General features: G+C 36.7%; 1 protein-coding gene across 6 annotated transcripts in view; it reads right to left on the reverse strand.

The window, feature by feature from the left end:
- The window catches only part of LOC119076005 (dystrophin, isoforms A/C/F/G/H), a 339,975-nt gene that overhangs the window by 76,186 nt on the left and 247,877 nt on the right, over window positions 1-15,912 (reverse strand). For all 6 annotated transcript variants that reach the window (XM_037182582.1, XM_037182583.1, XM_037182580.1 and 3 more), the window contains one exon: window positions 13,998-14,170. In XM_037182582.1, the coding sequence (XP_037038477.1) occupies window positions 13,998-14,170 (173 nt within the window). The remainder of the gene's footprint in view (window positions 1-13,997; window positions 14,171-15,912) is intronic.

Here is a 15,912-nt window from a genome sequence, read left to right on the forward strand (position 1 = left end):
ATAGATCCTTTTTCATTTACTCATAGTTAGACTTAGATTTAGGGTACATTTGACATCTCAAAAATTCATATTTATGGTTACACTGAAATGTAATGTCATTATTAAAATTCCCAGAAATAAGCTCTGATGTTCCCATAGCAGCAAAGACATCAGTATGTTCAAATCATAGAATTGATAACTTGCAGAGCTTCGCACTTTTTACATGCCTAAAGCCTACCGAATTCTTTGTGCGGGAAATCAATTCGAATTTTGGGGCCACCACCAAACGCCCCTTGAACAAAACTAACACAACGCACTCTGTCTACGAATTTTGTCATCAGCACCCCACCATCCCATCACATTGAAATAATCGCAAAATGCTTGAGGAAAGATTAATTACCTACCTTGGAACCCAAAACATTTTTTATAGTTGATGTGTCAGCTTTAGTGTTATCTACATGCGTCCATGGTTTGTTTAGGGCCCGTGGAAACGCATAACAAATGACTAATTAAATTTTATATAAAATTTGCCAACACGCACAGCCGGTGATCGTGATAATTCAGCCAGATGGCATAACGGTTTGTTCAGATACATATTTTCACATACGAATAATCAAAATGCTCTGCGACGAATAAAAGCTTTCGCGATATAACTATTTTGCTGAAATGTTTCGTGTTTCGTTTAACATTAAATACGAGCAGTCGTACTCATCACACAAAACGAGATTTGTGAATGTATTCAGAGGAATGGAAGAGTAAATATTGAATCGACCCACATATATTTAACCGTAGTCTCGTTATGTAGGTTGGGGCATAATTTTCCCTTGCCAATTGAAACCGAAATATGTTTACATTTCTGGAATTCAACGTTCGTATACAAGAATAGTGTGATGACGACGGTACAATGATTTCTCTTTTTCTTGTTATTTTCGAATACGACAACATATACTATTAAAAGCAGCCTATAGAAGTTGGTCGTACTTTCTTTTACTATGTAGGGATATGTTTGGTCCCCACATTCCAAAGCAGCAGTAAGAAAATTTTGAACTGGTCGTGGATGGCCTTGAAAAGACCTATTTTTCGTACAGATGGGAGTGGTGAGTGGCAATGAATTTTTTGGACATCTGAGGTCATGCAACGTCCGATGGCCAATGAAAACAGAAGATTAAGTACACCGGCATTGCCTTCCGATAACGCACATTCTTGAGTAATAAGACATTTCGATCACACTTGGTCCACAATAAAGCAACTCCCAATTGTAAGTCGCTTGACATTATAATTATATTTGAATATCACTGATGAAATTCGAAGTAGATGAAAGAGCGACACGGTTGTCGGGCTTTGGGATTCTAGTCTTTTGGGGTGGTGGTAGTGGTTCCTAAAACTCGATTGTAGATTTTAAAATTTGGGCTGACTTCTCTAGCATATCCGAATTTCCATCGGGTTATTTGATTGAATTAATTGAATGTGTCATGCTCGGGATCATGAGATGATGTCACAAATCAACCAAAAATATATTTGATGATGATTCATTGAATTTGAGATTAGGGTTTTGTCTGCTCTGCGTTATTTCTAGGCATTTCACAGTGGATTTGACTACTCGCACGCGCGTGCGAATATCCATTCCACACTCTCTTAGACTATTCGCACGCGCGTGCAAATAGTCATTTCACATTGGATTTGACTATTCGCACTGGAGTGCGAATAGCCAAAACACCGAGTACTGGACGCGGTCCCTTCAGCGTACGAATAGCCAGTACTAATAAGACTCATAAGAGTTCAACCGTATAAAACGGCTGTACATGTAGTTACAAAACAATTTTGAGATTTTGAGTGTGTTGGAATGGATAAATAAAAAGAACAAGAGCGAAGTTCTTGTCAAGAAGTAATTTGTCGCTGATATAAATCCCCCAAAAAACCCAGAAGGGTAAATGTGACGCAAGTCCTTTGTCTTACTTACAAAATAACTGATATCGCTGAGGGTGACGCATTCTGCGCCTGTACGCAAACGTTTTATCAACAGAAAAGTGACCCAAAAAGTTTCAGAAAGAAAATTTTACCAAAAAAAAAAATTGCGTCACAAAGTGGCAGATGATTCGGCCTTCTTCCGTTTAAATTCCATTATTTTACGACGGATTTTGTCCTATTTTAACTATTGTTATAGCCATGGTTTCCTAAACATCTGCCACTTTGTGACGCAATTTTTTTTGGTAAAATTTTCTTTCTGAAACTTTTTGGGTCACTTTTCTGTTGATAAAACGTTTGCGTACAGGCGCAGAATGCGTCACCCTCAGCGATATCAGTTATTTTGTAAGTAAGACAAAGGACTTGCGTCACATTTACCCTTCTGGGTTTTTTGGGGGATATCAGTTCTTTTGGAAGTTTGGGGGTAAGGGTCACTAGTTTTGTACGCATCTCACGTCGACTGCAGCTCACATCCATCGAAAAATACGATGGAAGTTAGGAAGTGCCAGAGAAATCATATGTCATCCCAAAATTTAGGAACCAACCTTGGAACATCTCACTCATGTCGTATATAACCCAAATCCATCAAAAAGTCCGATGGAAGTTAGGAAGTGCCAGAGGAATCATCCGTCATCCCAAAATTTAGGAACCAACCTTGGAACATCTCACTCATGTCGTATATAACCCAAATTCATCAAAAAACCTTATAGAAATTAAAAAATTCTAGAGAAATCAGTCTGAATCCCAAAATCTAGAAACCAATCTTGGAACACCTGACTTATATCGAAAATAACCCAAATCCATCAAAAAAAAAACGATGGAAGTTAAAAAGTGCCAGAGCAATCATCTGTCATCCCAAAATTTAGGAACCAACCTTGGAACACCTTACTCATGTCCAATATAACCCAAATCCATAAAAAAACCGATGGAGGTTAAGAAGTGCCAGAGCAATCATCTGTTATCCCAAAATTTAGGAACCAACCTTGGAACAACTCACTCATGTCGTATATAACCCAAATCCATCAAAAAGTCCGATGGAAGTTAGGAAGTGCCAGAGGAATCATCTGTCATCCTAAAATTTAGGAACCAACCTTGGAACACCTCCCTTATATCGAAAATAACCCAAATCCATCAAAAAATCCGATGAAAGTTAGGAAGTGCCAGAGGAATCATCTGTCATCTTAAAATTTTGGAACCGACCTGGTGTAAGTTAATATTTAATAATCCATAATCCACACAATTTCCAACAAGAAACACATCCAAAAACAACACACCCCTTTCACCACATTGCCATCCATATCATGCACTAAAATATACAAAACACACACACACACATACAAATTGGTTTTTATAATGACATTTGTATATGGAGACTTTGAGGAGCTCCAGCTCCCAAGATATGGGTTTTTTCCAACTTTTGAAAATTCCAATCTTATTTTTGGGCCATTATTAGCCTATAACCAAAATTTCATAAAAATCTATAGAAACGTTTAGGAGTTCCTGGATCCTGGAATCCTGGAACTAACTAACTAACTAACTAACTAACGTAGGCGATTTCAGTTATCTAAAAAAACGAAATTTTGCTTATTTTCATACAAACATCAATGTTTCGAAGTTCAATATCTCGGCCAATTTTGAAGCTGCAGTAACGTGTGATAGCTCGTTGAACTCGTATTGATTCCTAGATTCCAGATATCCTAGTTTGGGGGTCGTTAGAGTTAAGGGGGAGAAGTCAAAAAATTGCTGTAAATATGCTCCGCCGTCCTCAAAAATTTTTTTTAAAAACATTTTTGGTAGTGGACTTGCGTCACGCCCGCTAACTAACGTGCGGGCATGATCATGACGCTTACTTATTAAGTAGAATTCGAAATCCTAAAGTAAATTTGCACAAGTTTGTTTAGACGGCACCACGTGAAATGTGTCAGAATAAATTCTAAAGAATTTTTTGTGTGTTGAGTATCAATGTTGATTTCGCATATTTTAATCGAAACATATTTCTCACATATTTTTACTGGCAGTATTCCATAAATACACGTGTAAATTCATAAGGCGTGTACTAAGATACTACATTCACTCTTTTCTTTTCCACTTAAAACAACTTCAGTTCTATACAATGCACTGATCTACGAGTACAAATAAGCAGCTTCGAGTTAATCCAACCGCGATAAAGAATCCAACCGAGATTTTTCATCTCATTCTTATCATCTTCTTTTTTTCGTTGAATTCATTTTTCGATCTCAGACTACTATCAGTTGTCATTCGTTTCAAAGCTGTTGAAAATATGTAAGTGCAATTGTAACTGGAGGAGACCTTTGTTTTTAACAACAGAATTTAATCCAAGAAATTTGTCTTATATAAAAGAAATATGCTTGATTTGAGTTTTTTTTAAATAATTATTTTGATTTGCTATAAAAATTTGAATGCGTGCGAATAGTCAAATCCAATGTGAAATGGTTATTCGCACTCGCGTCCGAATAGTCAAATCCAATGTGAAATGGCTGTTCGCACGCGCGTGCGAATAGTCACAGCGTTATTTCTATGCCTCATTTTTCGTCTGGGATTACGGATGCACTGTGCACGGTGCGGTTGAATGAATTTTAACTGATTATTTCGATGCACTTTTGATATTTTTGGATATTATTAGTCAGGTTGGAGCCCTGAACAAGGTTCCACAAAAATTTTTGATTTTCATCCGTACCGTCGGTGACAGTGGTGCATAGCCCATCCTGTCTACAGAGAGAGTGGTGGAAAACTGGTTATGGTTGCAATCGGTAGTGCCTGAAATTCTAATAACAATAGACCGTGTGCGATTTTGAGAAAAAAGTTTCATATTTCAATAAAAAGAAGATTTACCATGAAAACCATTGAAAAAAACATTTAATTTTTTTTTATAGAAATTATTGAAAAATATTGTTGCCATCCCGATGCCATCCCACTTATTAGAATCTGAGTGAGAATCCAATTAGAATGAATTAGAATGGTTCGGATATCCTTTTAGTTTCATTCAAATTACAGCTTTTAAAGTGAGATATAAAATCATGCAGACATTTTTCAGATATTCTGTTTACACTTTTGTTCTACAGAATAATATCCCAATAAATTTCGTCGTAGAAGGACACATTTCACTTATTCACGCAACATGTCGGCACTGTTGACATGAGTCATTGCAAGTGTGGTGTCGATGGACAGCGGAGATTTCCAGCATTTCAGAATTACCCATTTTAATAACAAAAAATTTGAAAGAGTAGGTTTCAGGTGCCTCTGAAACTCGCAAATTTTACTAAACATGAGGGAAAAACTTTGAGCTACTGTCGGCCTCTGCGTAGACTGTCTCCAAAAATCATTTTTTGGTAATTGGTAGAGGAGATGTTGCTCTACTGCGAGAACTATTTATTAGCTTCATCCCTCAAGTATCCATGCCTGTATGACTGTTTGAAAATCACGTTTTTTAAACTTTAGCGTGTCTTTGCCGGCTTCCCTTGCACTAATGGTAAATTTTTTTTTGTACAATTGTTATTAGAATTTCAGGCACTACCGATTGCAACCATAACCAGTTTTGTACCACTCTCTCTGTTGACAGGATGGGCTATGCACCACTGTCACCGACGGTACGGATGAAAATCAAAAATTTTTGTGGAACCTTGTTCAGGGCTCCGAGCTGACTAATAATATCCAAAAATATCAAAAGTGCATCGAAATAATCAGTTAAAATTCATTCAACCGCACCGTGTGTGGATCTGTCATGTTCCGTCAAAACAACGTATCGCATTTGTGTCTTTGGTTTCAAAGAGCTTTAAGCTTCTTCTGTATTCCACTGAAACATTTCAATTTTCCAATGAAATCGAAAAGAAGTTCAAGGCTTTCGAAAGGCATCCAAAGAACTCGGACAATGAGTTACGTTATTTTGGCTTAATACGGCCGTATCAAGCTGCGGCAGCCATACAGTTATATAGACGCCTGCTGCGTTATCAACAGGTTTTAAGTAAATATTATAAACTTAAGTTGAATCGACGGTTGAAACACATTTTGCCACTTTTAATTTTAAAAGCGTGCACTTCATATCTCTTTCTTTTGCCAGAATATTATTGGGCAAAAGGTTGCGCGTAGTAATCCATTAATTAATGTCGAGTTCAAGACTCATTCTTTTTTTATGATTATTTCAATAAAACGTCTCATGGCGTCGTGCATAAATGACGTCACGCTATTTCATTGCATTTTCGAATACCACCTAAACCTGTCTCACAAAAAAAATCAAAATTGACCCAAATTTGTCAGAATCGTCACGTATACTTGAACATACCAACTCATGAGGGATCCATGGCATGACGTCATTAGTGCATGATACACCCACAACAAACTGTTCAAAAGTATATTAATTTTGTAAATAAACAAAACATTCTTAAAAACGGGAAAAGTGCTTGTGATCAGAAAAAAACCTTTTTTGTGCTTTAGTCGCGGAAGTTCAGCATCTACTTTGATTATGTTAACGAAACTCGGTCTTCTTTCTGCACCATTTCACAATAAACCAATTGTTAAGCCTGAAAGCAAACCGCTCAATAATGAAAATTACAGTAGCTAAAAGCAGTCCGTAGCTCCACATTCGAAAAACAAATTCTACGTGCGCCAACTCCTCTGGTAACCGATTGATAAAATGAAGTTGACCGTGATTCAACTTGTGATACGCCTGATTTATTTGCTCCTCATTGTAATCGAATAGGCCACTTTCTTCAAATGATCGAAGTAGATGGTTCAAACGATTCAGAAACGGAGAGCCTTCTCGAACCAAGTACAATGTCATGAGCGGTACAATACATTCTTTCACTGTGTAATAAACTGGTTCACGGTTGACGATTTGAGTATTTTCGAAATATTTTGCATTTCTCTTTCGCATCACGTATGCGTAGCGGAAGTCATTCGACTCAATGCGTTCCATCCATGTGGACAAGTCGACCACTTTCAAATGACTGTTGATTGGAAAATCCTTTAGATAATGTTCCGAGTATTTGTAGAACCTGTTGTTGATCAACAATTTCTGTTGATTAATATTTAGCAGCTCGTCTATAGTAGATATTTGAGAGTGGTTAAGGACAGACATGCTGGTAAACAGTGAGCCTATGAACACTGATGTGATGACAAGACAATACAGCAAACACGACGCCACGATCAACCTTAGAGCAACTATCTTTGGCAGCTTTTTTAATGGCTGATTCATGTGAAACGCAAACACATCCAATAAAAACGGACGATTCCACATTTTATAGCCCCGAACCCATATCGTTGTGTGAAAGCTCATCCATGCCAAAATTATTACCACAAACATGAACGTCCAAACCTCTGAGCTGACGATTTTATATAAATGGTCAAAGATTTTGTGATGTCTATCGTACGGTACAAGTACGCAGATATCATCTCGCCTGAGCGCAATCGCTTTTTCCAATCCCAACGTTCTGAGTAAATTAAGGGGGTAAACCTTCGCATTCACAATGAAATCCGCATTTCTTACACTGGCAAAGTCGGCATCCTCAACGTATGGAGCTGTCAGAATGAGTGTAGCATTCATCCGTAACGATATTAAGTTAGGAAGAAATGCATCGTAGTTGAAATTGATGAGCTTAGAACTCGTCGGACATGTCAATGTTGATTTTTTGTCCTTGTACATGATAACATTCAATGGACTGCCGAATAGATTCAAATTCTTCTGGACGAACAACACTTCTCGCTTGTACACATTATTCGGTAGGCGGGTGGTTCGGTTTTCAAATGGATTAAATGCGATAACACTTAGATCCGAATAAGCGGGATCCATCGCAACAACCACGACATTTAATATACTGTGATGCGAATACAAGCTTTTCAGGAGATTTTCGTGCTCAGCAGACATTTTCGTTTCAGAAACGATCACGTAGAAGAAATTAAAATTCTCAACGTGTTTTTTGCGAAACAGTGATGGAAATAGGGAATTCCTGTATTGCAAGTCTCTCATCATGAATATTATTAGATGAGATCCACCATTCGTACTGGTCAAAATATTGACGCCTCTTTTTCTATGCCTGTAATTAGAGAAGGTAATTTTACAAATTTATGTCCATTCAGCGCCCGAATGGCTTTTGGGCAGCCAGTCCGGCCTTGGTGAAGAGTAGAATAATTCTTGTTCTAGTTACTGAACTCCATTCCGTTCACATGTTATTCGGAATATTCAAGAGCTCTAGAAGAAAATCTAAGATTTTGTTAATCTTTATCTAAGATTTTGTCATCCTAACAATTTGTCCTACAAAGAACGGATGTAAAACCGCTAGCTCAAATAAATTGGAATAGGTCTGGTGACATCTTAATGTCATCATTGTACGAAATTTAAATTTTTGTCACCGTTCTCCGTGTAGGAAAAGTTCTAAATTTCCATTGTAAAAAATTCGCCTGCGCCGCTAAAGTATTCAATTTTATCGCATACGCGGTGTGATTCCCCGAAAAAATTATTCACCTAGGATATATAAACAAACATTATACTTCTGTAAATTGTCAAAGTGTCATTCGCATATGTTTTCGCTTATGCGATAAAAATAAATATGCACGTATGACAAGCCGTCTCGGCAAGCCTCGACCGCCTTGTCATACGTGCATAATATTTATTATCTGTCTAGAACGATAATCTCGAGCTTATCCCTCTAGGGAGTTTTTGTTTATCTCGATATATTGGTTCTCGACAGATAAAATATGATATGCACCTATTGCCAGACTGTTATTTTGACGTGTAGACATTATGGCCCACGCCTTCAGCTAGGGCAATAATGTCCTACACGTCAAAATAACAATCTTGGCAACAGGTGCATAATATATATTATGTCACTCATTTATCGGTTTTTGATATTCAGAATACTCGGTGCTATTATACGGTATGCCGTAACAGGAACATCTGTGTCTGTTGAAATTTTTACTGACCATCGTTCTGCGCTTTCTAAGAGGCTTTGCAGTGAAAAGTTTTCTGGGAGCATTAGCACCCAACACCCAAAACAAAAATCGGCGCGCCTGGTTATTCCAATTCACAATCAATTTTCAACCCATCACGAAGCTGTTGTAAAAAACGATGAAAATCTTGCGAAAAAAAAATCCCCGCCACTTTGACTAGCCTGACTAACGTATCAGCAATGAACATGATGAACTACTCTGGATTAATCAGAGCCCGCATTCTCGCCAATCACATAACCCATTATTGAAGATGATATTCACAGGCAGAATCCCTTTATTCACAGCACCACCCTAAGAAATTTATGCAGCCAACTTACGATAGTATAGTTACAGATGGATGAACGCAGCCAGAGCCTCCGCCAATAATACCATCCAACAATCTACCTTCCGACTCAAATTCATAGTATATCTTAACGAATTTCACATTCATTGAGCACAGTACTTTCGGTAGATAATTTCTCAGTTTTGCCCGGCCTACGCTTCTTTTCAATTTAAAATGGTCATGATTCAATACTGCTGCACTTGTGTACAGTAACAGTATTCCATTCAGAATCACAGTCAGATTATTGTGATATTTCATTGTTGTTCTATTGGCCGATGCGTTTAGTACTAAAATAGGTGGAGACAATAAATTGTGCTTTCAGCTTTATTATTTTCGTAGTCGCCAGGGAAATGTTGACGAAAAATCTTATGATCAGTAATGTAGACATTATCGTGTAATATCTGTATTGTATAGCATGCAATGGTTGGTGTTTGTTTATCAGATTTTACGTACATAATACACATGTGAAAAATCAATCAATTAATGGACACAAATAATTGCAAATACTTTCGAATGGGTAGGAATTAAAGGATATTCAACGTAGGTATTAATTAAGTCTTGTATTGGTTTTATTTTAATGAATTGGTTGAAAATAGAGTTGGCTACGGTGTAAAGTTCGGAAGTTGTCAGATTCGATGGGATTGATGACGATTATTTGCGACTCTCTCGGTTACATTTTCATCCGTATCTTGCATCTCTTTCGCACGGATGACATATGATTGATGATTTACCTGAACCTGTCTTTGAACTGAATCTGGGTTGACATGTTTGAATGAAACCAGATTCAGATCAGATCTAAGATCGTCCTAAGGGTATAAAAAGATGCTGCATGTGAAGCGTTTGAACGCTTGAATGCGGTTGTAACATCAGTTTTGAAACTGTTTTGCATTGTGCACTTTGCGGTAAATCGTACGATTGTATGAATCGGACTATCACGAGAAAATGATCACAGAACACCACTATCAATCCAAGGATTGACGATAATGATAAATAAATCTATGGGAACGGCAAAAGGACGTGCGTTACGAAATCCGACAATTTAAACAGTTCCATTTATTGCTTCAAAACTATATACGGTATCATAACCCGTATCCTGTCTCAAAAATAGTTTGTTTCATTAAATACGTTCAAATTAAAAATATATTAGTAACATTGGTTACTAAGCGGATTTGATGTTTTCCGTGTGATAGCAAAGTTAATATTCGAATTAATCACAAAAATATGAAAATATATCATTTAAATTTTTTTTTTCCTGTCATTTTTATTTTTTGATTTGAATTCCATTTACAACACTATTCTGAAATATTTTGTAAAATATAAAATATTTCATCCAACCCTTTATGATCTTCACCAAAAGTGCCCATAACTCTGGCAGCGTTCGTGCGTTGTATTGCCATACCTATTCGCTGTTTCAGGTACATTTTTGATCTGTTTTCACCAGTTCGTTCCTGGATCAAATTTCCTAATGTATCGATGAATTGTATTGCTTCGGCACACCATGGGCCTAACGTCTCGACTGCAAACGGTAGGATTATGTAATTTTGCTCCAGTAATTTTTTGTACTTGTTCAATTTAACGCCGGCAGCTTTTGTCGCTTTAAATTTAAATTTTAAATTTAAAAAAAGTCCATGACGTGAGATATGAGCACGTTGATCAATTTTGGATCGACTTTCTGGACTACTCCTTAAAATGATGCTAGAATCCAGTTGATTAAGTTGATTTCAGTCATAAATTTAGCTGGTCTTCGCCGCCCATTAACACTCCAGGCAGTGCATATTATTTGGGAATTAATTCTTAAAATTCCCAAATATGCCCCCCAATATTCCCAAATTGTTTTTTCTGTAATATATGCCACTTCATTCATGTAATTTTGAACGTAATTTAAGAAGAGCGAAAAGAAAAACTGCGACAATGATCAAGACATTAAATAACGATTGAGCGATTCAGTGGACATTATTTTATTGCCACCATTTCTGACTTTCAAAACTGTGTTAACTAGGTCCCAAATTTGATTTTTGAAAAATTAACCTGGTTTTGAGCTGTGTTGGCTATGTTTTGCGGTAACAAATGTGACTTGATCTTTTGTGACTTTTCGAAATATTTTCACCAAATGCAAACTGATTTCGGTAAACTTTTTTTCCCTGAAAGCTATGGTCATTGGTCAAGCTCACGCGCAGTTTAAGCCCAATGTGAGGTTGGTAGCCCAAAATTTGTGGGAGATGTGTTTATAAAAGTGCTATTTTTTGGGGGTCATTAAAAGCCAGAAATATTTTTTTTCGATGTTGGTAGTCGTTACCCCACAGAAAATGTTGCTTTGGCTCAAAACCGTTTAAAAAAAATGGTTGCAAAATTTTTCGAGATAACCTCGACGAGTCCAAATTCGCAGATGACACTTATCACCACTGGGAAGCTGATTTCACCTACTTCACTCACCCAACTAACCTGATCGAGCCAAAGTTATTTTTCTAGTGAAGTCATATGCTGCAGCTTTCGAATGACACCGATCTTCAGTTTTTATTTGAAAAAATGTAATTTCGACAACGTTTGGGTCGAGGTGATTTCACCTTACTTCGAAACAGAATGAACAAATCTTCTAAAAATTTAATTTCGTGCAATTGTTTCCACAGGGAAACAAGTTTACAGAAATCATTTGAGATTTATTGAGAATATCTCGGAATGTCGAATACAAACAAACACTTTTTGGTCATATCTCACCGAGACATAATGCCAATGACCTCATATTGGTGTCAAACTACGCGTCTTGTCAATAGCTTTAGCAAAAAAAAGTTTAATGAAATCGGTTCAGATTTCGTGAAATAAACTAAAATTTTCAAAAATTTGCTAAAAGCAAGCGTACATTTTTATGGTGGTATCTACCCGGGATTTTCGGCCACCGACCTATTATCGGACTTAAACGAGGCGTCTGGTCAACAGTTTTCAAGGAAAAAAAAAGTTTACTGAAATCGGTTTCATTCGGTGAAAATATTTCGAAAATTCACAAATTAGCTGGAATTTCCAAATATTTTTAAAATTCCTAAATCGATTTCCAAATATATGCCTTGACTCTAAGCGTTGTAGTTTTGCAGACTTGAAAATTAGTTAATTTTACGCTCCACTCAAAATACAGGGAGATTCAACATTGAAATAAAAAAATTTCATTTAGCTTCAGTTGTCCGTTTCGTTGTTTTTTAGAAAAAAAATTCCCGCATTCTCTCCTACAACTAGACAATTTTTGGGAAAAGAATGAAAAAAACCTGAAAATGACATCCCAAAACACGCACATATTCACCGATCCTTGAAACTGAGCTATCGACCAGGTGATGCCAAAAAAGTGTAATGTTGAATGTTACTTTACGCAAAATTGCGCCGTAGCATCCGTACCATCTCAATATAAAATGGATTTTTTTTCTTCTTTTTTCATAAACAACAACAACGGCATGTTGCATCATCAGTTATTGATTGAGAAATGAAAAAAAAATCCATTTTCCATCGGATGAAAAACAGCGCCGAATAAACATTGACCAATGGAAAACGAGGTATGCAAAATTAAATAAAAATTAATGGTACTTACCAATGGGGCAAATAATGGAAATGGTACTTATTGTGTGAAATTTACGGATCGAGGCATAGCCGAGGTCGGCAAACACGCCAAGTACCATTTCCATTATTTTCCCCATGGCCAAGTAATGTATTTTATTCAAAAACTTGAGGTAACGTTTTGGCTCCCGTGAAGTAAAGTTAACTTTACCTCACGTTTTTGAATAAATTGTATGAAAATCATCCCATAAAATAGCGAGTTGTAAGATAATTCGAGATAGGAAAATTCGTCTTCTTTCACCAGCAAAAACGTATGTTTCAAGCGTATGCTGATTTTTGTTTTCCAACTCGAACAACGTTTCCCATTTATGAGTATGGTTAAAATAGGTTAGACTAACACTTGAAAATTAATCGCCTGAATTTAGACCAAAAAATTCACAAAATTTTCTGTACGAGTAAGCTTTAGGTCAGTTGAAAAATGTTGGAATTTTTCTCTTTTTTTCCAACAAAAAAATTTGTAATCCAAGCCAGGGTGATTCAAGCCACGAAGATTGGACTAGATAACTTTTTTTTTATCTGTTATCTGATATGGTGCACGTCACACCACATCTAGAACATTATAAATTTAAATTCAAATATCATTTCGCATATATACAGCGACTACGATTTATTATCATTGCAACATTCGGATTTTGTTGTACAATGAAGTAGTATAGAGTGTGGTATGTGGTACGGTATACCTAACTCGAACCATGTATGAGAAATGAGTATAACATTCTTCATAAATCATTTAAGCTATTTTTTGTTTGCATTATATCTGACAGCGAACCACAACAAAAATATTTTCTATTCCTCTATTACGGAATGGGGTAGTGAATTTTTATAGAAATATCTACGTACACATCCGAGCAAGACTATTAAGAGCTTTTTTTGTGTGGACGCTTTTGAAATTGAGGGAAATAAAAACTTGGCAGATAGCATGCATATGTGTAGTTATATAACACGTACATAATGAAGAGCTGTGGTTTTCTTTCGATATTTTTAGCGCCGTTTTTTGTATGTGAAACTAGGATTCTACACAAATATCAAACATGTTCCAGCGAAAATTCAGTAAAAATTCAGAATTCCAAACAGATTCGTTTGTTGCAAAATCCTTCAGTTAAGTTTAGTGCAGTTAATTATTTAAAGTGTTGAGAAAAGCAGCTGTAACCGTAAAATTTTAACCACTTACCTAATGGCTATGCTCTTTGATTTTAAATGATTCCATCTCTGATTCATTTCGTCTAAACGATGTTGCAGCATAACGGCATCTTCTTGTGATGTGAGTGAGCCCAGCAATTTTCTACCGGTTCCATCTAAACGATCGTAGACCATGCGATGCGTTTCAATTTCGGATTGTAGATCCTGCAAAAGAAAAATTATTCGAATTATAAATCTGCTCAGATTCGTCGTTCAGTTGTCGGTTGTACGTTCGGCATCTTACTCTAGATAATTGAAAATAGGAACCCAGGAGACCCAGGACGATTGTTTTCTAAAAATGTTTGATAGCATGATGTTAAAGTAGTTTTCAGAGTGTCGATACGGTGGTTAATGTGTAAGGAATCATCTATTCTGAGTCAGGGTCAGACTGGAGAGCCGCCAAATTTCAGCCGCCGAAAAACGGCGGCTAGGCCCAAAACGACCCGCCGCCGTCGGAGATTTTGGTCGGCTAATTGCAGCTAGCCGCCGTAAGCCGCCGCCAGAGGTTTAGGTCGGCTAACTCGGCGGCTGGTGCATATTTTATCCAAAAAAGACAAAAAGACGACACAAACCAACAACATTAAATTCATTTTTTGGAACAGTACCGTCACTTGAGAATGTACTCCTACTTTTAATGTCCCTTGCGATGTCTATCTTTAAGATATTTTCTACTTTGATTTTCGTAAGTTTTTTATTTTTTCTTCAAAACAACATTCCAAGAAAAATTGAGAAATTTAAGAAAATTTCCAAGAATTTGTAGAGAATATTGTCGATGGACATTCGTGAAAATTACAAAAATTTGTCATCAAGCCGCCGCCAGCCGACCTTTTTGGTCGGCGGCTAGGCCCAGTCGCCGCCTGAACTTTTTTAACGGCTAAGCTGTACTTAGCCGCCGCCGCCGCCACACCTTTTTTAACCGGCTAGACGCCGCCGGCGTTTATTTCTCGGCTCTCCACTCTTCAGGGTTTATTGTTGGGAATCCCTGGAAAAGTTCGCCATGATCTGTTTTATGCAATTTTGACAAAAAACGGAAAGCACGATAACTACTTGAGTAATTCTAAACCTTTTTTCAAAAACTTGGTTTCAATCGACAAATGTGGATTTAATGGATTAAAGTTAGCCTAATAGCGCTGGAATGTGTTAAAAACGACTGTAAATGACGCAGAAACTGGGCAAGCATCCAGATATTCGGTATTTTTAACCACATAAGTCCAAACGCACTGTAAAGGAAGCAATACAATCGAAGCCATAGATTAGGATGTCACATTCAAGTCGGTATTGTCAGCTTTATTGAAATAAATTGAAATTTAAAATTGACGAAAGTTAGATTAATAAAATAAAAGAAGGAGTCGTAGAGAGACGTGAATCATCTTAATGACGGGATTAAAAATTCAATGAAATCTACCGAAAATTCACTGACATTTCGGTACAATTAAGTAGTAAATACAGCGGGTTTCCCTTGCAAATTCAAATTTTGTGCTAAAACATCACATACTGGGAATCACTTAATTGACTGGGAACATCGATGATTTTTACAACTCTGATAAATCTAAAATTGTGTTTTCTATAGGTGAACAAACTGTATTTTGCTAAAATTTCGGAAAATAGAAGTCCCAATAATATGCCCTTATTCTAATCCCTACCCACTCATGATAAGTGACTTATCTTGTCTCATCCCAATAGTCTTATCCTCTAAAAATCAAAGTAAAAAAAACTGAAATGATCAAAAACTATTTTATGTTGTAGACTAACATCTCAAACAGACTCTAATCCATCCTTCTGTAATAGACGTTCCTCATAGTCATAATAAGCTAAAACATTCAACTTACATTTGTATGTTCCATTTCAAGACAAGATTATTAACTTAAATACGATTTAAAATTCTGTAAACATTTCCTTTTCCACTC

This window comes from Bradysia coprophila, unplaced genomic scaffold (genome assembly GCF_014529535.1).
Source record: "Bradysia coprophila strain Holo2 unplaced genomic scaffold, BU_Bcop_v1 contig_232, whole genome shotgun sequence".
NCBI classification, from domain to species: domain Eukaryota; kingdom Metazoa; phylum Arthropoda; class Insecta; order Diptera; family Sciaridae; genus Bradysia; species Bradysia coprophila.